Source organism: Hyla sarda, chromosome 10 (assembly GCF_029499605.1).
Source record: "Hyla sarda isolate aHylSar1 chromosome 10, aHylSar1.hap1, whole genome shotgun sequence".
NCBI lineage: Eukaryota > Metazoa > Chordata > Amphibia > Anura > Hylidae > Hyla > Hyla sarda.
The window spans coordinates 12,653,130-12,678,228 of NC_079198.1; the positions used below are offsets into that span (position 1 = coordinate 12,653,130).

General features: G+C 43.7%; 1 protein-coding gene across 1 annotated transcript; it reads left to right on the top strand.

Moving 5' to 3' along the window:
* The first annotated feature begins 9,004 nt into the window (after positions 1-9,004).
* On the top strand, positions 9,005-24,453 carry LOC130294307 (probable serine/threonine-protein kinase DDB_G0282963). Its single transcript, XM_056543922.1, has 7 exons — positions 9,005-9,053; positions 14,145-14,261; positions 14,575-14,724; positions 15,892-16,032; positions 16,339-16,470; positions 17,633-17,785; positions 18,521-24,453. The coding sequence occupies exons 1-7, from the start codon at positions 9,005-9,007 to the stop codon at positions 24,073-24,075; spliced, it is 6,297 nt and encodes a 2,098-aa protein (XP_056399897.1). The 3' UTR covers positions 24,076-24,453.
* Positions 24,454-25,099: the final 646 nt, after the last annotated feature.

The following is a 25,099-nucleotide window of genomic DNA, read 5'->3' on the forward strand; positions in this document are numbered from 1 at the left end:
AGATTCTGAAATTATACGAGAATTCGGCCCAAGGTAGAAGATCTGCCCAGTCATCCTGGCGGGAGGAAACAAAATGTCGTAAATAGTCACCCAAGATCTGGTTAATTCTCTCTACTTGTCCATTGGATTGAGGATGGTATGCAGAAGAAAAATTTAATTTAATCTTGAGTTGTTTACAGAGAGCCCTCCAGAATTTAGACACAAATTGGACGCCTCTATCCGAGACGATCTGTGTAGGCAACCCGTGAAGACGAAAAATGTGTACAAAAAATTGTTTAGCCAACTGAGGCGCTGAAGGAAGACCAGGAAGAGGGATGAAATGTGCCATTTTGGAGAATCGATCAACGACCACCCAAATAACAGTGTTGCCATGGGATGGGGGTAAGTCAGTAATAAAATCCATACCAATCAGAGACCAAGGTTGTTCGGGGACAGGTAGAGGATGAAGAAAACCAGCGGGCTTCTGGCGAGGAGTCTTATCCCGGGCACAGATAGTGCAGGCTCGCACAAAGTCCACCACATCAGTCTCTAGAGTCGGCCACCAATAGAAGCGAGAGATGAGTTGCACAGATTTCTTGATGCCCGCATGACCTGCGAGATGGGAGGAGTGACCCCATTTGAGGATCCCAAGGCGTTGGCGTGGAGAAACAAAGGTCTTTCCTGGAGGAGTTTGCCTGATGGAGGCTGGAGAAGTGGAAATCAGGCAGTCAGGAGGAATGATGTGTTGAGGAAAGAGTTCAATTTCAGAGGCATCTGAGGAACGAGAGAGAGCATCGGCCCTAATGTTTTTATCAGCAGGCCGAAAGTGAATTTCAAAATTAAATCGGGCAAAGAACAGAGACCACCTGGCCTGACGAGGATTCAGCCGTTGGGCAGACTGGAGGTAGGAGAGGTTCTTGTGATCGGTGTAAATAATAACTGGAAATCTTGATCCCTCCAGCAGATGCCTCCATTCCTCAAGTGCTAATTTAATGGCTAGAAGCTCTCGATCCCCGATGGAGTAGTTCCTCTCCGCCGGAGAGAAGGTCCTGGAAAAAAAACCACAAGTAACAGCATGCCCGGAAGAGTTTTTTTGTAGAAGGACAGCTCCAGCTCCCACTGAGGAGGCATCAACCTCCAATAGGAAGGGTTTAGATGGGTCAGGTCTGGAGAGCACGGGAGCCGAAGAAAAGGCAGACTTGAGTCGTTTAAAGGCGTCTTCCGCTTGAGGAGGCCAAGACTTGGGATCGGCATTTTTTTTTGTTAAAGCCACAATAGGAGCCACAATGGTAGAAAAATGTGGAATAAATTGCCTGTAATAATTGGCGAACCCCAAAAAACGTTGGATGGCACGGAGTCCGGAGGGGCGTGGCCAATCTAAGACGGCAGAGAGTTTATCTGGGTCCATTTGTAGTCCCTGGCCAGAGACCAAGTATCCTAGAAAAGGAAGAGATTGGCATTCAAACAGACATTTCTCTATTTTGGCATAGAGTTGATTATCACGAAGTCTCTGAAGAACCATACGGACATGCTGGCGGTGTTCTTCAAGATTGGCAGAAAAAATCAGGATATCGTCCAGATATACAACAACACAGGAGTATAGTAGATCACGAAAAATTTCATTAACAAAGTCTTGGAAGACGGCAGGGGCGTTGCATAGACCAAAGGGCATGACCAGATACTCAAAGTGTCCATCTCTGGTGTTAAATGCCGTTTTCCATTCATCCCCCTCTCTGATGCGGATGAGATTATAAGCACCTCTTAAGTCCAGTTTGGTAAAAATATGGGCACCTTGGAGACGATCAAAGAGTTCAGAGATGAGGGGTAGGGGGTAGCGGTTCTTAACCGTGATTTTATTAAGACCGCGGTAGTCAATGCAAGGACGTAGAGAGCCATCTTTTTTGGACACAAAGAAAAATCCGGCTCCGGCAGGAGAGGAGGATTTACGGATAAAGCCCTTTTTTAAATTTTCTTGGACGTATTCAGACATGGCAAGAGTCTCTGGGACGGACAGAGGATAGATTCTGCCCCGGGGTGGAGTAGTGCCCGGGAGGAGGTCAATGGGACAATCATAAGGCCTGTGAGGAGGTAGAGTCTCAGCTTGTTTTTTGCAAAAAACGTCCGCAAAGTCCATATAGGCCTTAGGGAGACCGGTTACATGAGGAAGCACAGGGACACGGCAAGGTTTACTGGGAACCGGTTTTAAGCAGTCCTTGGAACAAGAGGGCCCCCAACTCTTGATCTCCCCAGTGGACCAATCCAGGATTGGGGAATGGAGTTGAAGCCAGGGAAGTCCAAGAAGGATTTCAGAAGTGCAATTGGGGAGGACCAACAGTTCAATCCTCTCGTGATGAGATCCGATGCACATTAGAAGGGGCTCCGTGCGGAAACGTATAGTACAGTCCAATCTTTCATTGTTTACACAATTGATGTAGAGGGGTCTGGCGAGACTGGTCACCGGGATGTTGAACCTGTTGACGAGAGAGGCTAAGATGAAATTTCCTGCAGATCCAGAGTCCAAGAAGGCCACAGCAGAGAAGGAGAAGGCAGAGGCAGACATCCGCACAGGCACAGTAAGACGTGGAGAAGCAGAGTAGACATCAAGGACTGTCTCACCTTTGTGCGGAGTCAGCGGACGTCTTTCCAGGCGGGGAGGACGGATAGGACAATCCTTCAGGAAGTGTTCGGTACTAGCACAGTACAGGCAGAGATTCTCCATGCGGCGTCGTGTCCTCTCTTGGGGTGTCAGGCGAGACCGGTCGACCTGCATAGCCTCCACGGCGGGAGGCACAGGAACAGATTGCAGGGGACCAGAGGAGAGAGGAGCCGGGGAGAAGAAACGCCTCGTGCGAACAGAGTCCATATCCTGGCGGAGCTCCTGACGCCGTTCGGAAAAACGCATGTCAATGCGAGTGGCAAGATGGATGAGTTCATGTAGGTTAGCAGGGATTTCTCGTGCGGCCAGAACATCTTTAATGTTGCTGGATAGGCCTTTTTTAAAGGTCGCGCAGAGTGCCTCATTATTCCAGGATAATTCTGAAGCAAGGGTACGGAACTGTACGGCATACTCGCCAACGGAAGAATTACCCTGGACCAGGTTCAACAGGGCAGTCTCAGCAGAAGAGGCTCGGGCAGGTTCCTCAAAGACACTTCGAATTTCCGAGAAGAAGGAGTGTACAGAGGCAGTGACGGGGTCATTGCGGTCCCAGAGCGGTGTGGCCCAAGCCAGGGCTTTTCCAGACAGCAGGCTGACTACGAAAGCCACCTTAGACCTTTCAGTGGGGAACTGGTCCGACATCATCTCCAAGTGTAATGAACATTGGGAAAGAAAGCCACGGCAAAACTTAGAGTCCCCATCAAATTTATCCGGCAAGGATAGTCGTATTCCAGAAGCGGCCACTCGCTGCGGAGGAGGTACAGGAGCTGGCGGAGGAGATGATTGCTGGAGCTGTGGTAGTAACTGTTGTAGCATAACAGTCAGTTGAGACAGCTGTTGGCCTTGTTGCGCAATCTGTTGTGACTGCTGGGCGACCACCGTGGTGAGGTCAGCGACAACTGGCAGAGGAACTTCAGCGGGATCCATGGCCGGATCTACTGTCACGATGCCGGCTGGCAGGTAGTGGATCCTCTGTGCCAGAGAGGGATTGGCGTGGACCGTGCTAGAGGATCGGTTCTAAGTCACTACTGGTTTTCACCAGAGCCCGCCGCAAAGCGGGATGGTCTTGCTGCGGCGGTAGTGACCAGGTCGTATCCCCTAGCAACGGCTCAACCTCTCTGGCTGCTGAAGATAGGCGCGGTACAAGGGAGTAGACAGAAGCAAGGTCGGACGTAGCAGAAGGTCGGGGCAGGCAGCAAGGATCGTAGTCAGGGGCAACGGCAGAAGGTCTGGAATCACAGGCAAGGAACACACAAGGAACGCTTTCACTGGCACTAGGGCAACAAGATCCGGCGAGGGAGTGAAGGGGAAGTGAGGTGATATAGGGAAGTGCACAGGTGTAAACACTAATTGGAACCACTGCACCAATCAGCGGTGCAGTGGCCCTTTAAATCGCAAAGACCCGGCGCGCGCGCGCCCTAGGGAGCGGGGCCGCGCGCGCCGGGACAGAACTGACGGGGAGCGAGTAAGGTACGGGAGCCGGGGTGCGCATCGCGAGCGGGCGCTACCCGCATCGCGAATCGCATCCCGGCCGGAGGTGGTAACGCAGCGCCCCGGGTCCGTGGAACCGACCGGGGCGCTGCAGTGAGGGAAGTGTAGCGAGCGCTCCGGGGAGGAGCGGGGACCCGGAGCGCTCGGCGTAACACATGTTATACCAGCTTCACGTATGTTGTATACGGCACGTAAACACTTTATACAACACTGGCTGGATGAACAGCCGCCCTCTATAGATGAATTTAGTAAGGATTTATTAAGAAAATTTACGGGCTGATTAAATTCGTGAGCAGTCAAAATGGAGGGAATCCACTAAATCTGGACTGTAACCAGTTGGATAGATTGTTGGGATATGCTCCACTGACCCATTGACGCTACTGGGGAAAGAATAATGGGAGGTGTAAGGAGATGGTTCGCTTGCTCTATGACTCTAATACTATTCCAGAGTATTTTTTTTTTTTTTTGTCTCCAATAATTCCAAAAATAACACCAAGACATTTATAGGTTTTTATCATTTGTTGTCCTTAATTATGGAGCAGGCTCAGGACTTGAACCTACTCTATGCATGGTGGATGGCAACTATGTATTACAGTTGACCTCGGTCTGCTATGGCCGAGATCAGAGATAACATCAATCCTAGCCACTTAACCATTTCAATGCCACAGTCGGTTTCTAAACCTCAACATCTAAACCATTGGACCCGTCCCCCGTCCCTCTGTCGCACAATCATCCCCCCTCAACACAACTGTGAAATGTCGGGTGGCAAGGCAGCCAGGGTACAGTATGGGCATAGCCAAAGAGCAATACACTGTCAGGACCCATTTACAAATGTGCTGTTACCATTGACGACAAGTGGATTTCACAGAAAGAATGGACATATTAAAGGAGTACTCCGACGAAAAATAACTGATCACTGGATGGGATAGGACCCCAGCGAAGAGCATGTTTCTTCTACCAGTAGATGGCACACGGTCCATTCATTTCTATGGGAGCGCTGATGATGCCTGGGAGCTGTACTCTGTTTTTTTGGCGTTCTTATTGGAATGAATGGAGCTCGTGCCGGCTGCAGCACTCGCTCCTCACTGAGAGCTGGGTCCCTTCCCAGTGATCGCGAGGAGCCCCAGCAGTCAGACCAGCAGTCCTTTAATTCTTTCAGTGGAGTTTGGTATCCAGAATTTTGACTGCGGACAAAGTGTGAATGGTGCAGCATAATTCCACTGGAAACAATGTGAGGCTACTGTATTTGAATTCCTGAGTGGAATTCCTCCACCATCAGCACTTTTGGGTAGACTACAACTCAAAGCAAGACTTAATGGTAGATGCAAACTGGTTGTAGTTTAGCAATCACTGGAGAACTACAGGTTGGAGTTGGACCTCTGGGCCAGAGAATAGTAATAATAAAGGTTTGCCCATGTTTTGCACTGATGGTTTTAGTATGGCGGGTAGACGCAGAGGAGCAGCCTCACAGCAACAGACTGTTTCCTGCGCATGGAGCGCAGAAATCAGTCTGTCGCTGTGAGGCTGCTCCTCTGCGTCTACCCGCCATACTGTTTTATTGCATGTGAATAAAGATTCCTGCCAGAAGAAACTTCGGGTGAGTGCATCCACTTTCTTTCTTGAACTGTGTGCAACTAGCTTAGACTCTACCATGGATGGCCTACACGGCTTACTGTGGTGCAGATACATGGAACTTTTCTTATGGTTTTGTGGACCAATAGCCTATGTGCCTGGCATAAGCTAAAGATACTTTTCATTATGTGTTTAGCTACACAGCACTAACTGTAACTGAAGTCCACAAAGAGATTAGTGTTTTGCAGAAGGGTCCTTGCTCAGCTGTTCCCCACTTCTAAAATGTATGTTCTCTTTCTGGAGCTGGAAACAAGGTACTTGAAGAACAATGCCCTCACAGGGTGGACTGGAGGAGGCTTTTGGGTAAAATCCTCAGAAACTTAGCACAGTGCTGTGATTACTGTGCACACAACCCAGAACTGTTTTAGGTTAGATTACTTTTGCAATTGTACCAGTAGTTAGTGCTTGCTTGTAGCTGGAACAGGTAAGTGGATAGACTAGACCTAGGAGGCACACTCTGACTAGGTGCATATACTTTTCTGTCCCAAGCCAGGCTCAGACTCACTGGTCTATCTAGCAGGAGCAGAGCAGGGAGATATGTGCACTCTACTCTGGCTAGAACAAGACTGTGCTGGTTTTGGGTCAATCCCTCTAGGGAGCAGAGGTTAGACTAGGACACTCCTCCCTTTCCAGAAGCTTCTTTATAGAAACTAGCTGGGGAGTGTGTCATGTGACCAATGATCCGCACATCTTGTACAGAGTAATGTTAAACTTTACACATCGGTGATCCCTTATTGTATGCTGTATTGGCAGTGTGATATATAAAACAGCTCTGAAAGTTAACTCATGATACCCCAAACACAGATTAAGGTATTTGGAACAAGAATTTTCCAGCCACATGGCTACCGGGACACTGCCTTTGAAATGTGGCCAAAGGGGTACTCCGGCCCTAATACATCTTATCCCCTATCCAAAGGATAGGGGGTAAGATGTATGATTGTGGGGGTCTCGCCGCTGGGGACCCCCGCAATCTGTCATTCCGCACCCACCTTTGTGAGCTCTCCGCAGGGCTGGAGGCTCCGAGTGTGAAGCTTGACGACTACGGGGCCAGAGTATCATGACGTCACGACTCCTCCCCTCCCCCTTAATATAAGTCTATGGGAGGGGGCATGATGGCCTGTCATTTTTAGGTGACTTTTCAGGATAAGCTGTCTGGTGTGTACATTACATTTTGAATAGCAGATGCTGTACTGACCTCAACTCAAATTTTTAGTTCGTCCAAAGCTGGTGGGTGGATCCTACCTTCGATGGTATCTGACATATCTACCAGTCTAAACTTTGAATCAAGCCTTTGGGTGAGATCTTTTACTTACAGTAGTGCCCGTGGAGTCTCTTTGCTGTGTTTTTTTTTTTTTTTTGCAGCTTTTGTGTCTCTCCACTCAACCCCCTCCCATCTACCTCATCACCCTTCTTTTACCATAGACTTGTATTGGCAGCTTGTAATTTGATCCTTTAGAGAAGGAGATTCTACACTTCTTTGTCTCTATACATTGCACATAGAGAGGTAGGGAGTCTGCATTTCTATGTCTTTAGGCATTTAATACAATACAGAAATTTAGGTGCACTACTGTGGTAGATGTTTACAGTGACATTGGCTATCTCTCAACACTGATGTTAAAATTTAGACATTCGCCAGTGTATCCTTATATGAAGGACATACCAGAGCCCGCACACCAACGCCAAGGTTTCTCAAATGGCACGGGACCGAACGCTAAACCTACCTGTGCGTGATAAGCAAAACAGGGGCCAGTGGGCAATTACGGTAGCATTAGGCCGATTCACAGCGTCCTCAAAGGTACCCTCCAGCGTGACTGAGCACACATACAATGGGAGGAGGGAGGCAGACTGCAAGCCCCACCTAAGTTGGCTAATATAGGTGCATGGCCTCACTGGTGCTACCTTGATGCTGCCTGGAAGATATTCAGGGCGCATTACATATGGAGTTTATACACCTCCAAGTATAAAATTTAAACAACAACAAAAAAATGGCTGGAGGTGCTCAACCCCAAATGCGGTTGTGCATTTATACTGGGGGAGCAGATCCTGCCCTTGTAGTCCGTTGCTAGGGGCGGGTGTGCGGGCTCTCGTATGTCCTTCATATAAGGATATACTGGCGAATGTCTCAATTTTAACATCAGTGTTGAGGGATTAGCCAATGTCATCGTATACATCTACCACAGTAGTGCACCCATATTCCTGTATTGTATTATTCTAATTGTTACACATCCACACCGTCTATCTGGTGTAGGATTCTATTGTGGCACTTGTAGTCCGCTGCAGGCATCCTCCATTGAATGCATTTTTATGCTGGGGATCGCCCCTAGCAACGGACTACAAGGGCAGGATCTGCTCCCCCAGTATAAATGCACAACCGCATTTGGGGTTGAGCACCTCCAGCCATTTGAGACCACGTTTTTTGTTGTTGTTGTTTAGGCATTTAAGAAAAAGCATATGCATAGAGAGTATTATAGAGCCCTAGGGAACAGTCTTAGCTGTGTATAAAGCCCTTGAGTGAGATATTTTACTTACAATAGCAACATTCAGTCTTTTTGCTGACTCAGCTTTTTTGTCTCTCCACTCACTCCCCCTCTCCCATCTCTCTACTCACCCTTTCTTTCTCCATAGACTTGTATTGGCAGCTTGTAATATGATCTCACCATGGGCTCCAAGTACCCCTTGTGAACACAGAATGTAATCAAGCATTTTATAAACTTTCTTTACTTTATTCACTTGTTTTTATTGACCTATGCAAAGTTTGTTGAACTGACATATCCAATAAGGCCCACTTTATTGCTATATGGCCTAGACAATTCATTTTGTTTTGTGTTACAAAGTTCAAAAAACCCAATGACTACAAAATTTTGGATCACTAAAATAATCCCTAATAATTCACCGCGATAGGGGTTGCAGTAGTCCAGTCCAATACAGGACCCTTAGCATAATATGGAGACTTCCTATTCTTTGATCTTGTCCCATCCCCTCTGACTCCAGGAAGGGATGATGCACTTTGCTTTGGGACTGTTTGTCATGATCTCCAGGCTGATAATCACTCTCTTTCTGTACAAGATAATAATTATTGCCTTGGACGATTTTCACATATGTTACTCATCCTCAGAGGTACAGGGATGGGAGGTTCCTGGGCGTTTCTGATGGGTGATGCAGGATACTGGCACAGGTGTATATATACTTCATGCTGTGCCCTGGGTCAAGGTACTGGGGGGAGAACTAAAGATGGGTGCGCACACCATGGGGAGGTCCCTTCTACTATGCTGCCTTATGGCTTTGGTTATTCCAGGTAAGATACATATTTTTTAATGTGTTAAATGTTCAGGGAATATAGAAGAGTTTCAATTCCTTTACTCTAGAATTAAACCTTTAAAATGAAAACCTATTAAATCTACCTGCAATTCACTTGCTGCACTTAACCCTATAGATATGTATAGATTTATGCTGGAGCGAGGTGACATCCAAATATTAAAGGACATTTATAATACTGTATGTGTCAAAATGGTGTTTTTATCATACAAATGTTATCCAAATATTATTTTGAATAATTCCAATAGATATTGAAATGTTATATGAATTTAAAACTGAATATGTTTTATTGGGCGACCTAATCGAGGGGCCGTATTGCCGGACTGGTGAACGTTTTCCCATTTGTCCTGCAGAAATAACTAGGCGCCGGACCCATTTATCCCACTAGATGATGGGATGTTATATGGATTTTAATTTGAAGCTGATTTCAAGGGGACTGTTCAGATTTATCAAGCGCCCTAATCCAGGCGCCAGAAATGCCGAACACGCCGGACGGGAGAACGTGTCTTGCGGCCTTCTCCCAACCGACGTGCAGAAATGACTGGGGGCGCCTGACCTATTTATTCCACTAGATGATAGAATGTTTTATGAATTTATATTTCAATCTAATATATATGGGACAGTTAACATTTATTGGACTTAATCGCTGGACGCTCCGGAATGGCGAACCTGTCTTGAAGTGTTCCCCCATCCGGCCTGCAGAAATAACTGGGCCCCCAACCCAATTATTCCACTAGATGATAGAAGGTTATATGAATTTGATTCTGACCTGAAGGGGATTGTTCATATTTATCAGGCTTTAAAGGAGTACTACAGTCTTATATACACTTATCCCCTAACCGCAGGATCGCGGGGGGGTCCGAACGCTGGGACCTCCCCACGACCCGGCATTGCCGCGGCTCTGCACGGCTAATGCGCGTGACATTGACCTCACTGAGGTCAACAACACCCCCTCTCCATACAGCTCTATGGGAGAGGCAGTGATGCACAAACTTTTATTAAAAAATCTTAATCTGTCCAGTACTTATCAGCTGCTGTATGCTCCAGAGGAAGTTGTGTAGTTCTTTCCAGTCTGACCACAGTGCTCTCTGCTGCCACTTTTCTTCATGTCAGCAACTGTCCAGAGCAGGAGGAAATCCCCATAGCGAACCTCTCCTGCTCTGAACAGTTCCTGACATGGACAGAGGTGTCAGCAGAGAGCACTGTGGTCAGACTAGAAAGAACTACACAACTTCATGTGGAGAATACAGCAGCTGATAAGTACTGGAAGGATTAAGATTTTTAAATAGAAGTAATTTACAAATCTGTATAACTTTCTGGCACCAGTTGACCACTAGATTACCCCTTTAGGATTTCACCCAGTTCTTCTTCCAGATAGATGCAGATAGGAGAGATGCCAATCGTCCATTTAAATCAATTCTTGAGGTTTTCACATGTTGGGCAGGATGAGAAAACAAGTCTTAATGGTATTTACATATGTATCAGTGATGACTCGATTAAGACTTAATGAAGTCAGAAGTTATGGGCGCGGGTGAGAAACCTCTGGGCTGGAGGAGGGTGGGAGGCGTCATATAAAAATAAGATCATTTTTCATCCCGGAATTAAAATATGAAGCAGGAGAAAGTGCTGATCATGTGAGGCTGTAATTATTGTTATTAATAGACCTGGGGCTGGGCTGGGTGTAGTTTATGTGAGCGGCAGATGTGTGATAACACAAGGGCCACACCTTGGACAGAGAAGACATGAGTGTGACGAAATAATTGATGATCAGGTTTGGACCCGATAGTCAGTAACAATACATAGCAATGACCTTGCCCTCTATTCGTCCTTCAAGGGATGGTCATTAAAGGAATTGTCCATTATGGATCCCAGAGTTATAAGCTACTAGGGTTGGGTGAGGAGGATCTTGGACCTTGAGGAATCATCTGTTATTACAGCAAAGCCTGATAAATATGTTATGAAACTAGGAGCCAGCAAAAAAAGATAGGAGCCAGGATGCCACACGTCAGTTATTACTGTTCTCTAATCTTACCCTGTGTGTCAGTCATTACTGTCCCCTCATCTTCCCCATGTGTGCCAGTCATTACTGTCCCCTCATCTCCCCGTATGTCAGTCATTACTGGCCCATCATTTTCCCCCTGTGTGTCAGTCATTACTGTCCCCTCATCTCCCTGTGTGTCATTTATTTCTGACCCCTCGTCTCCCCCTGTGTGTCAGTTGTTACTGTCCCCTCATCTCTGTGTGAAGTCATTTCTGACCCTTCATCTCCCCCTGTATGTCAGTTATTACTATCCCCTCATCCCCTCCTGTGCGTCAGTTATCAATGTCCCCCCCCCCCCGTGTTAGTTATTACTGTCCCCTCATTTCTTCCCTGTTCGTCAGTCATTTCTGACCCCTCATCTCCCCCTGTGTGTCAGTTATTACTGTCCCCTCATCTCCCCCTGTGTGTCAGTCCTTACTGTCCCCTCATCTCCCACCTGTGTGTCAAATAATACTGTCCCCATCTCCCCCTTGTGTCTCTCATTACTGCCCTTTTATGTCCCCCTGTGTGTCACTGTTATGGGTGTCCTCTCATCATTATAAAAAAAATGTACTTATTTACCTCCATTCCAACTTTGATCCCTCCAATCTGCCTCCGGTGTTCAGCATTAGTGTTGCTCGCGAATATTCGCAATGCAAATTTTATTCACGAATTCGCGAATATTCGCGAATATAGCACTATATATTCGCAATTACGAATATTCGTTTTTTTTTCACAGTACACATCACAGTGATCATCCCTCTCTGCTTCCAGCTTGTGTGGTGTAAAGAAGGCTCTAATACTACTGTGTGAGACTGGCGTACGAATTGTCGCATATGCAAAAATAAAACGCGAATATTACGAATATGCGTATTTAGCGAATGTATGAGGAATATTCGTCCATATATTTGCAAAATATCAAAAATTACAGCGGCCACTACAGGAGAAATGTAGTATTACATGTTGTCTAATTTAATGGACAGACCGGGTCTGCAAGGGCGAGAGACGTTCTTTGTTTGAATCTTAAAGGGGTACTTAGGTGGAAATTTTTTTTTTTTTTTTATCAACTGGTGCCAGAAAGTTAAACAGATTTGTAAATTACTTCTATTAAAAAGTCTTAATCCTTCCAGTACTTATTAGCTGCTTAATACTAAAGAGGAAATTCTTTTCTTTTTGGAACACAGAGCTCTCTGCTGACATCATGACGACAGTGCTCTCTGCTGACATCTCTGTCCATTTTAAGAACTGTCCAGAGTAGAAGAAAATCCCCATAGAAAACATTTGCTGCTCTGGACAGTTCCTAAAATGGACAGAAATGTCAGCTGAGAGCTCTGTGTTCCAAAAAGAAAATAATTTCCTCTGTAGTATTAATAAGTAGTAGTACTAATAAGTACTGAAAGGATTAAGATTTTTTTGAATAGAAGTGATTTACAAATCTATAGAGAAAAATAAAGGTACCATAAGCCTCTAGACTAATACCATAAAATGGTACATGATGAGTAAATTTATTAAATAGAACTGCGCTTCACTTTAATGATGAAAAAAAGATTTATTAAAAATGTTTTGGTAATAATAATAATAATAACAACCTCCTTATATATATATATATATATATATATATACATATATATATATAAACAGTATATCCAGATAAGATCCACCACTGATTGCTGACACTGTTACTGTTCTATTACATAAAACCCGTCCTGTACAATAAAAGTAACTCCCTGGGATGTCACCAACTAGACAAGAATGACAGGAACATAATAATAACAAATTATAGACTAATTATACGTCTTCTGCTTTAATGACTTCTGTGCAAACAAACCCTACAAGGGAAACATGTGACTGCCCTCCCGAATCCGGAGTGATCAGAATGTTCTATACGGAATGTGTATCACACGGTAGAACTGGAGGACACACCCCGTAACTAACAGGATTCACATGAAAATAAACTCAAGAATACCCCATTGACAACATTTCCACTCCTTCAACCAATGGGTTAGGATAAGGCTTGGTGCATGCACTTTTTGGTCTGTATTTTCAACTTAAAAAACAAACAAAAAGACAAAAACAAATGCAGAATATTGCAACTGTTTTTCTGTTATTTGGTCCATTTTTGAGCCTTTATTTACATTATTTTTTTTTGCCATTTTCTAAGGGTTTTTATTTCCTTAGTTTTTTGTCCATTTTGTTTTTCTTTTGCTACAGCAAAAATGCTATTATGTAATTTGCCAAATTAAATTTGGCTGGAAAAATACAATACACTTTGAACTACGCCTGCAAAATTTTACTGGATGGGAATTACCAGTTGGTTTTCCATTGAGTTTAATGGAACTCAAGAAACAGCCTAAAATACTGTGTGTGAACAGAGCCTTTTTGTGTGTAACTCAGAAGCTGTATCTTAGCTCTGGACTGAAAAAAGTGAATTATTTTAGATCAGGGTACTGTTGGCTTTTCAGGTATTGATGGGGGTCTCCGATCAGGGGCCATCTAACAATATTACAGAAATGGAAAATTCCTTGAAAAGGGGTACTCCAGCTTTCTGAACACTTTGTTTAGAATGCTCGGAGTGGGAGGCCATGATCGTGAAGTCATGGCCACAGCCCCTCGTGATGTCACGCCACTCCCCCTCCATTCATGTCTATGGGAGGCGGCGTGTCGTCCGACACGCCCCCTCCTATGACATGTATGGAGGGGGAATGGCGTAATGTCACGAGGGGGCATGGCCGGGACTTCACGACCACTGCAACAGGGACCCGGCATTTGTTTAGAACATCGGGTGCTGCGGGAGATTAGGTATATTTTATTTGCGTGATATTAGGTATATTTTAACTACATTTATCTGACAATTTAAAGGGGTACTCCGCTGCTTGACATCTTATCCCCTCCCGCAATCAGACATCTTATCCCCTATACTTGGGATAGGGGATAAGATGTCAAGCAGCGGAGTACCCCTTTAAATTGTCCGATAAACATAGTTAAAATATACCTAATATCACGCAAATATGGACAATTGTTGACCAATCATGTTCTATTTTCCTTTTTCAGCCATCTCCTTGAAGTGTCACACGTGCGTTGGTAGTGCCTATGAGTGCAATCCAACCGAAGTGACGTGTCCTGGGAACAATGACAAATGCTCCACCTCTTCCCTGTACATAGACTCCTGTAAGTAGCCACTTATCATTATATAATTGTTGTAGCATTGGAGGCTTTGGTTTCAACTAAGTTTAGTTTATACAGAATACAAAATTAAAAAACATAAGTGCCCCCTTGGTTGCCCTTGGTTGGTCTGTGAGGGTTCTTTCTTGTGTGGTCATTGTCGTCCCATCACTTTTAGTGTTCATGATCTTTCTGAAACTACATATACTTAATATAGTCAGTAATAATAAGCTAAAAATTAAAATTTGGGAAGTGTTAATTTCTATTGGTCATAGTAACTTTCCATAATTTATATAACTTTTTCTCCTTTTTCGTGAAGTTCCTTGTAAGGTGCACAAAGCTTTCAAGGGCTGCATTAACTCTACTATACCTTCCAAGAAAGTATCGATATCCCCAAGTGACCTGATCACCTTATCCCTGCAGCAGGATGTGTGCGAATCAGATCTTTGTAACACACAGGAAGCCTCAGGTACAGTAGCGGAACGTTTTCAGATTATGTTCTAAATTATATTTATTTGGTGCCAATTTCGTCAGGTGTCTGTAAGTGTTGGTAAGGTAGAATCTGCTCCGGTACAAGTGTAGGTGGGCCTAGTTTTCTCATTTTGCAATGAGAGGTTGACCATTTGGACGCAGTCCACTGGGCCCATTATGGCTAATGGTAGAATTATATTTTGGTGTCAATATAACAGGATGTTTTTGAGATTGAGACCACAATAGATGACGCAAGGATTCTAGAAGGCACATGACCTAAGTTAGTACTTCATAAAGGAGATCATGGTCTAGTTTCTTCTAGATGCTAAGATTGGAAGTTAGCTAGATGTGTCTTCTCACTAACTTGACTATGAATCATGTTTCACGTGAGGAACTATGGGTCTTGTGGTTGGTCATGGTAGACGTATCTTATATATGAGATTCTTGAATATATGGTGAAAGGATTGTTTTCAAAGACTTAAAGGGGTATTCCGGGCAAAAAGATGTTATCCCCTATCCAAAGGATAGGGCATAAGATGTCTTATTGTGGGGGGCCTGCCGCTGGGACAACCCGCGATCTCCCTGCAGCACCCGCATTCTATGCGGGGCTGCGTCTCCAGTTTCAGAAACCTCCGGGTTTCCAGAATTGGAGACGTGACGTCACGCCACGCCCCCTCATGACATCACGCCATGTCCCCTCCATTCATGTCTAAGGAAGCATTCTATGCGGGGCTGTGTCTCCAGTCTCGGAAAGCTCTTTGTTTCTGGGACTGGAGATGTGACATAACGCCACGCCCCCTCCATATATGTCTATGAGAGGGGGCATGACGGCCCATAGAATGCGGGTGCTGCACGGAGATCGCAGGGGGTCCTTTGGATAGAGGATGAGATGTTTTTGCCCAGAATACCACTTTAAACTCGGTGGTCTCCAGTAAGATAGCTCCCATGGGTTTGTATTATCCCATCACAGTTATCCCCAGGATCGGATCGTAATGACCATTTTGGAAAAAAAAGATCCAATCTTTTTGATACATTTTATAATTTTGGTGGGACATACAACAGCTGGTCCAGCTGCACTTAGCTAGCGTAAGATAACTTGGTACTTTAGATATACATTGAACTGCTTATTTTAGCTCTGTTCTCATTATCAAGCATTTATTTTCAGATCCTGACACAAACCTAAATGAATTGTATTGTCACTCGTGTATATCTCCCGGTGCCAGCTGCACCAGTGCGACAATGAAGCAATTGAGATGTATGGGAGAGCAGAATCTGTGTACGGACATAAGAGTCATAGGTTCCTTTGGTAAGTAAATGGAAGATGGGAAGGGTTGTTCACTATATGTGTAAGTATCTATATATATAAATATATATATATATATATATATATATAGTGGTAAAACTGTCTTGTGTCTCTATCAAACAGTTGATCAATGGGGGTTTCGGATGCTGGAACCCAACGCATATGGTCTTGATGGCCTATCCTGAGGATAGGTCATCAATACATTTAGCCTGGAAACCCCCTTTAATAAACCCTTTGAACTGATTTTTTTTTTTTTGGCTTAATTTTTTTCCTCCCTTGACTCCTCTGTTTCTTTATTCTTACAAAAAGGTGACATAGCAGATGTCAATATAAAAGGATGTGGACAGATTCCATCATGTACTCAGGACTTGGTTTTCTCTAGTCAAACGTCTTCTGTGTCTGCCAAGTGCTGTAATGGAAACTACTGCAACAGTGATACAGGTAAGGTCCGACATAGAACACAAAAGGAAAACTTTATGAAGCACATAGAGTGCAATTTATTCTATATAAGAATTCCTACCCCAGACAAAGCCCCGAGTCAGACTGTTGGCCTGGCTTTATGGTAGCTTATAGATGACTTTTGGACCTTGGTCTCAAGCCTTTATCAAGTTGACATTGTCCCAAATCAAAGTTGTCAGACAGCTTTTATTCTCCTTTAAAGGGGTACTCCTCCCCTAGATATCTTATTCCCTATCCATAGGATAGGGGATCAGATGTCTGATTGCGGAGGTCCCCAGTGGCGGACCCCTAGACATCCGATGCGGCACCCCAGACATCTGATGCACGGAGCGAACTTTGCTCCATGCTGTATGACTGGTGATGTGGGGTGGAGGCTCATAACGTCACGGTCATGTCCCACTCATGACGTCACGGCCATGCCCCCTCAATGCATGTCTATGGGAGGGGGCATAATGCCTGTCACGCCCCCTCCCATTGACTTGCATTGAGGGTGTGTGGCCGTGACACACGGTGAAGCTAGCTCCACCCAGAGCTTATATGGGGGAGACTAGCAGAGAGCCCATAGGTCACCTTTGGGGTCAGCTGGTCACTGGTACCTCCAGGGTAACAATCATATGATACTTTTTTTTATTAAAGGTATAACACATCTTATAACACAAAACATATGTACAAATGGGGAAAAACTACAGGGGGCCCTGTGGACACTGAGGGACACTGGTTGGCAGGGCAGGAAAGGCACGGGGCAACATCATCCTGCACTGGGCAACCACATATGTGGCTTCTCTCCCTAATTCGCTGTTCTCCTTGTCTCACTATATAGACTTACTATAGAATCCATACCCTACAACAAGAGGGGGAGAGAAGCTCTCATCCATATACTTCTCCTGGCCTAGTCTAATAATCCGTGGGTGTCCATAGACCCAGACCATGACTTTCAGAACAAATTGAGGAAAAATAGAAATTCCAAAATGGTTTGAGATTGTATGTAGGGTCAAATTGGTAGGCCAGAAAATGAAGACATCTCTCTTTTGTTTTTGAGCAGAAAAAAAAATCAATGGTTCCTGTCTACTGTTTTTATATCAACAAGACACTTGAAGATCATGCAAGTTAGACATTTACACATCATGTCTTTTTTTTTAAATAGATTTTGCATTTGAGGACAAGTCCCCCAACGGAATACAATGCCACAGCTGCAATACACTTGATGGGGCGAGCTGCTCACCTAAAGAAGTGGTCAAAGCCCAATGCTATGGAGCCCTGACATCTTGCTTAGAAATTGCTGGCATAAGCATGAAAGGTAACCCTCTACACATCTAGTAGGATATAGTTCAGCCTGTATATTGTGGTTCTCTTATGGATTTCCAATCATTTTTACTAGATTACATTGATGGTTGTTCCTAGAGGTGCATTATTAAATTACTATATGTTGCTAAAGGATTATACTGTAGCTGTTTGAGTCCAATAATAAATAATTTGAAGTCCTAGTTCCTGAGGGGTATATCAACCATCAGGGGCATAATTTGTAGCTTCTGGGCCCTGCTACAGGGGCCCATATGCTAATTATAATACTGGTCTCTTATGAGGCAGATGTGCCTTGGGGCCCCCTTAGGCACCAGTGCCCCAGTGTGACTGCTACCTCTGCACCCCCTATAGCTACACCCCTGTCAACTATCATGTGGTTGTTCCCACTCAAATGTAAAGTGCCTTACACTTATCCAAGTAAGCATATGTAGCATAAGAGTGCTGGCATGTAGGGTCCTCCTAACTTTCCCCTGCTGGCAGATGCTTGGTTTCAGCATTCCTTATTTTTTTCTTGGAGAAATAAGACATTGGCAGAGATATCTGGCATTGGCTTTCTCCCCTCTCCCCATTTAGAATATGTGCACAGTCTTTCAAGCTAAGTGTGTAGGTGGATGGGGACAGGGCCACATGTTTGGCCAACAGCTACCAGCTTATGGAGAAAGAAAGTATTTATGTACTATACTGTGATACCCAATTAATTAGTGCTGTGTATATTATTTTGTTTTTACAGATGACCGTCCTATACCCACCATCATCAAAGGTTGTGCTACACCTTCAATGTGCGACTCCTCCCTCCTACCGCTGTTACAAAAATTGGGCACCGCAACTGTAAAGTGCTGCAATGGAAGTCTCTGCAACAACCAATTTTCAGAGAGCAGTCTCAAAGCCAGTGGCTACTTCCCCACCGGAAAAGCTTCTCCAGGAACAGGTATCAAAACGAAACACTTTCTCAGCCCAGTCAAAACAGGACATCACGCTAATAACAAGTATGGCACCGATAGCATGCCCCCATCATTTACAGGTTCTACCAGTAATTGCGATGATGTTAACATTTTCAGTGCAGTAAACAGCCCCAATATGTATCCTGGAAATGGCAATGGTGAAGGCGTCAAAGGAGGTTCATGGAACAGTAATAGTAACAGTGGCTATCCCAACCCCTCTTTTAATTCCTACAATGAGTTTAGCAACTCTGGTCCCATACATGATCCAAGTATAACAACTACCCAAGTCAACCAGGGCTCCTCATACAATGACTTATCGATAGAGAACCCTAATTCAGTTTATGGCAGTGACATCTTTTCAGCCGGTGGCCTAAGTACAGACAATGATGGTATATTTGCTGAAAGTTACACTTTGTCCAGTCCTATTAATCATTTATCAGGAGAAGACAATCACAATGTATTAGCACCAGGAGGATCAGCACTTGGTGGAGAAGGTGTATCAGAGACCCCTAACTACCACAGTAATGATAACTCCATCCCGGACGTGCCCCCAACTTTTCCAGATTTAAACAGTTATGTTGACAGCAGTATTGTCTCTAACTCATATAATGATAATAATATAAACTACCCAAATAATAATGACTTTACCAGCTATGACAGTGCCGGCTTCACAGAGGTAGCTTATGACTGGAATGAGGATCAATCCAGTTCTCCCACAGTGGCACCAGATGATATAGTTTCTAATAGTTATGATTCTGTTGGTAATTCTGTAAGTGATCATAGTGATTATCATCCAGATGCCATTACTAACAACAATGAGACCAGTGGCCACTCATCTGACACAGTAAATATAGGAAACAATGTACATAGACAAGAAAACAATGGCAGCATTCAGAATTTCACATCCACAACACCAAAGACTCATAATTATAATATTAATCAGCAAGTATCAGGATATGGTACTAATATTTATAACATGGGTATTGCTCCCAATAGTAGTTTTGGAAACTATATCTCCTCATCAGGAAACAACACTGTAGGAAGTGGAAACACCTCTAGTGCTGGTCCTACTGGTATCTTTACTGAGAGTGAAAGTCACAATGTGTCCAGTCCTATGAATTATTCATCGGGGGAAAACAATCTGAATACAGTATTATCTGGAGGTTCAGCAGTGGACAGAGAAGGTGTATCAGAGACCCCTAACTATAACAGGGATGATAACTCCAATGACACAATGAACATCAGTAGCAATTTACATACACAAGGAAACAATGGCAGCATTCAGCATTTGACACCTACAACATCAATAAAGACCCACAATTCTAGTATTAATCAGCACATTTCTGGATATGGCACTAACATTCATAATACAGGCACTGCTTCAAATAATGCTTCTGGAAATAATATCACCTCATCAGGATACAACTCTAGTGCTGGCACTTCTGGTATCTTTACTGAGAGCGAAAGTCACAATGTGTCCAGTCCTATGAATTATTCATCAGGGGAAAACAATCTCGGTGTAGTAGCACCAGGAGGATCAGCACTTGCGGGAGAAAATGTATCAGGCACACCTAACTGTAGTGAGAGCTCCATCCCGGACGTGCCCCCAACTTTTGTAGATTTCACGACTTATGTTGATAACAATATGAACCCAAACAATAATGACTTTAGCAGCTATGAGAGTACCGGCTTTACAGATGTAGCATACATAGACATGGTCACGGATGATGGCCAATCCAGTTCTGCCACAGTTTCACCAAATAACAGTGCATATAATCCAAATACCATTTTATTAGCTAATAACAATAAAACCGGTGGATACTCACCTGACATAGTAAATAATGGTAGCAATGTACAAGAAAATAATGCCAATGTCCAGAATTCCACACCTACAACACCAAAAATCTACAATTCTGATATTAAACAGCAAATTTCAGGATATGGCACTAATATTCATAATACGGGTAACGCTTACACTAATTGTTCTGGAAAAAATATTTTCTCATCAGAAAACAACACTGCCGGAAGTGGAAACACTTCTAGTGCTGGTCCTGAGAGTGAAAGTCACAATGTGTCCAGTCCTATAAATTATTCATCGGGGGAAAACAATCTGAATACAGTATTATCTGGAGGTTCACCAGTTGGCAGAGAAGGTGTATCAGAAACCCCTAACTATAACAGTGATGATACCTCCATCCCGGACGTGCCCCCAACTTTTCCAGATTTCCCCAGTTACGTTGACAACAATATGGTCACCAACTCAAATTATGACAATAATATGAACTATCCAAACAATAATGACATTAACAGCTATGACAGTGCCGGCTTCACTGAAGTAGTCTATGACTGGAATGATGGTCAGTCCAATTATTCCACAGTTTTACCAAATAGTACAGTGTCTCATAGTTATAATTCTGTTGGTAATGATGACTTTAACAGTTATGATAGTGTCGGCTTTACCGAAGTAGTTTATGACTGGGATGAGGACCAATCCAATTCTCCCACAGTTGTACCAGATAGTACAGTGTCTAATAGTTATGATTCTGTTGGTATTGATGACTTTAACAACTATGACAGTGCCGGCTTTACCGAAGTAGTTTATGACTGGGATGAGGACCAATCCAATTCTCCCACAGTTGTACCAGATAGCACAGTGTCTAATAGTTATGATTCTGTTGGTATTGATGACTATAACAACTATGACAGTGCCGGCTTTACCGAAGTAGTCTATGACTGGGATGAAGACCAATCCAGTTCTCCCACAGTAGCACCAGACGGCATAGTTCCTAATAGTTATGATTCTACGGGTAATTCTGGAAGTGATAACAGTGCTTATAATCCAAATACCATTTTATTATCTAACAACAATGAGACCAGTGGCCACTCATCTGACACACTGAACATCGGTAGCAATGTACATACACAAGGAGATAATGGCAGCATTCAGCATTTGACACCTACAACATCAATAAAGACCCACAATTCTGGTATTAAGCAGCACTTTTCAGGACATGGCACTAACATTTATAATACAGGTTTTGCTAATAATAATGGTTCTGGAAATTATATCTCCTCATCAGGAAACAACATTGCAGGAAGTGGAAACACCTCTAGTGCTGGGACATCTGGGTCCTCTACACATGGTGGGTACGCTAATATGCCTGGAGGTAATGGATCCTCAACCACTTACACCAGTTCGGAAAATGGTACCGGAATGACCAACCGAGGGGACAACAGCAGTAATTCTTCTAACTACAATGTAGCAGTGCCTGTGGGGTATGGTAATATCCCTGTAGGTAACCACTCCTCACCTACTTATGGCAGTTCTGGTAATGGAACCAGGATGAATGGCAATGACTCTAATCACATTATGGCAATACCAGGACATGACACTAATACTTATAATACAGGTGTTGTCAACAATAATGGTTCTGGAAATTACATCTCCTCATCAGGTATCAACACTTCAGGAAGTGGAAACACCTCTAGTACTGGCACTTATGGGTCCTCTACACATGGTGGGTACGCTAATATTCCGGGAGGTAATGAATCCTCAACTACTTATACCAGTTCAGAAAATGGTCCCGGAATGACCAATGGAGGACACAACAGCAGTAATTCTACTAACAACAATATAGCAGTGCCTGTGGGGTATGGTAATATCCATGTAGGTAACCACTCCTCCCCTAGTTATGGCAGTTCTGGTAATGGAACTGGGATTACAAATGAATGGATCAACAGAAATGACTCTAGTCACAATATGGCAATACCAGGGGGGTACAACAACATACCCGGAAGTAATCACTCCTCAACATCTTATACTGGTAATGGGGCCGGATTGTCTAATCAATGGAGCAATAGCAATAATTCTTCTGACCACAATGTAGCAGTACCTGTTGGTTATAATAATAGCCCTTTAAGTAACCACTCCTCATCATCTTATGGCAGTTCTGGGAATGGAACTGGGGTGACAAATGAATGGATCAACAGCAATGTCTCTAGTCACAATATGGCAATACCAGGGGGGTACAATAACATCCCTGGAAGTAATCACTCCTCTACATCTTATACTGGCAATGGAACTGGAATGCCCAATCAATGGAGCAACACCAATCATTTTAACCCTAATATGTCAGTGCCAGGGGCATATGCCAATATTCCTGGAAGTAATGATTCTGAGTTGATCAAACAATGGGTTAACAACAATAGTTCTTACCATAATATGGCATCACCAGGCGGACATTATGGGTCTTTAGATAACAATGGCAGTGACTATGTCTCAAATAGCAACTATAGCTCCCCATTTATGATGCCAAATAATGGATCCAACTATGGAAATAGCAATGGCCTAAGTGGTTCATGGAATAGCATTGAATCCTATCTAAATCATGTGTTATCTGAGGAAAATAACAATGGGTCATACTCTAACCCTAGGCTAAATGGGTTGTTTCCAGGAGATTATAGCAACAGCAATGAAACAACGTGGGGCAATGGCTTCTATGATCCCAACAGTAACCCCAATAATAATGGTTCTTCCAGCAACTACAATAATATCCAGAATTTTCTCTCAACAATGAATGGATATATCCATGGCAATGGCACCAAAAATGCCACTGAATGGTTTCAGAATAATAGTTTTCTCTCAAATTTGTTTCCCCCTGGTATGAATCATAATGGTTCACGCCCATCTGGCTTTAATATTAATTCCATGTATAATGGATCTCTCAGTGACTATTTCAAAAGCTTAGGCGCTTCATGGAACAATAGTATTAACAACATAACCTCTGTGTTCTCTGGCGGTAAAAATGGGCTCTTCAATATTAGCAATTTTGGTAGCGGATGGGGCAATATTATGTATAATCCAAATTTGATGAACCCACATAATAGTGGTGGCTCTTCTTATAGCAATAATCAGAACCCAAATCAAAATAGTAATGGCAATTATGGGGTGCCAGGGTCCAATGGCCAACCAAACAGTAACAGTAATGGCATGTCATCAGGGGGTTATAACGATGGCTCTATCAATGGTAATGGCCATAACTCATATGCAGTGCCCTCAGGTGGAGGCAGCAATGGCGGTAGTACAGATGGCAATGGCAATAGCTACAACACAAACCTGATGGGCAATGGACTGAATGGGTCAATGTTGGGTAGTGGAACTAATTTACATGATATAGTGTTCAATAGCTATAGCCCAAATGAGACGATTCCAGGTAGAAGCACAAATGATTCAGCTAGCGGTGGTGGTGGTGGTGATACTAGCAACAGTAGTGCCTCCTCCCTCTGGACAACATCTGGAAGCCTTTTCATCTTCTCGGCCATTGCTCTGCTGGTACTGAATTGAACATAGCTCTTACTAAATTCAGCTCAAGGGTTGGGTTCTCTAGTTCTTTGTTTTTATAAGTTATTATGTCTCCGATATGTTCATTGTATGTACATTATGTTCACATTCATAAAATGCTCTATTTTTGTTGTCTACCATTGAAATTTTTGAAATTCTAGTGTGTTTGTGTTTTTTTTTAATCTTGCACTTTGACACATTTATATACTTCCCTGAGTATAATATTAATATATAGTACAAAGTGGGTTCATGAAGCAGTGCATACCTCTCAAAACCCCAAAATGCAAAAAAAATTTGAAAACCAATTTGGAGCCCTTACGTGTCATAAGACCCACAACCCACTTTCAAGTCAAGCCTACAACCTTCATTCTGGAGTTTAAAGGGGTACTCCGGTGGAAAAACAAAATGTTTTCAAATCAACTGGTGCCAGAGAGTCTAACAGATTTGTAAATTACTTCTATATAAAAATCTTAATCCTTCCAGCTGCTGTATGCTCCACAGGAAGTTGTGTGGTTCTTTTTAGTCTGACCACAGTGCTCTTTGATGACACCTCTGTCCGCATCAGGAACTGTCCAGAGCTATGGGAATTTTCTCCTGCTCTGTACAGTTCCTGACATGGACAGAGGTGTCAGCAGAGATCACTGTGGTCAGACTGGATAGAACTACACAACTTCCTCTGGAGAATACAGCAGCTGATGAGTACTGGAAGGATAAGCATTTTTGTATAGAAGTAATTTACAAATCTATTTAACTTTCTGATACCAGTTTATTTGAAAACATTTTTTTTTCTTCTACCGGAGTACCCCTTTAAGGATTGACATCAAAAACTGGATGTGGTATTTAGAGAGTAAAAAAAAACACTGATAATATGAGAGCTGGGTATGTCCATGTAGCTGAGCTACTCTATGTATGACAGCTCGGAGACCTTAAAACAATGGTCTCAAACTGTGGCCCTTGAGATGTTGCAAAACTTCAGCTCCCAGCATGCCCGGACAGCCAACGGCTGTCCGGGCATGCTGGGAGTTGA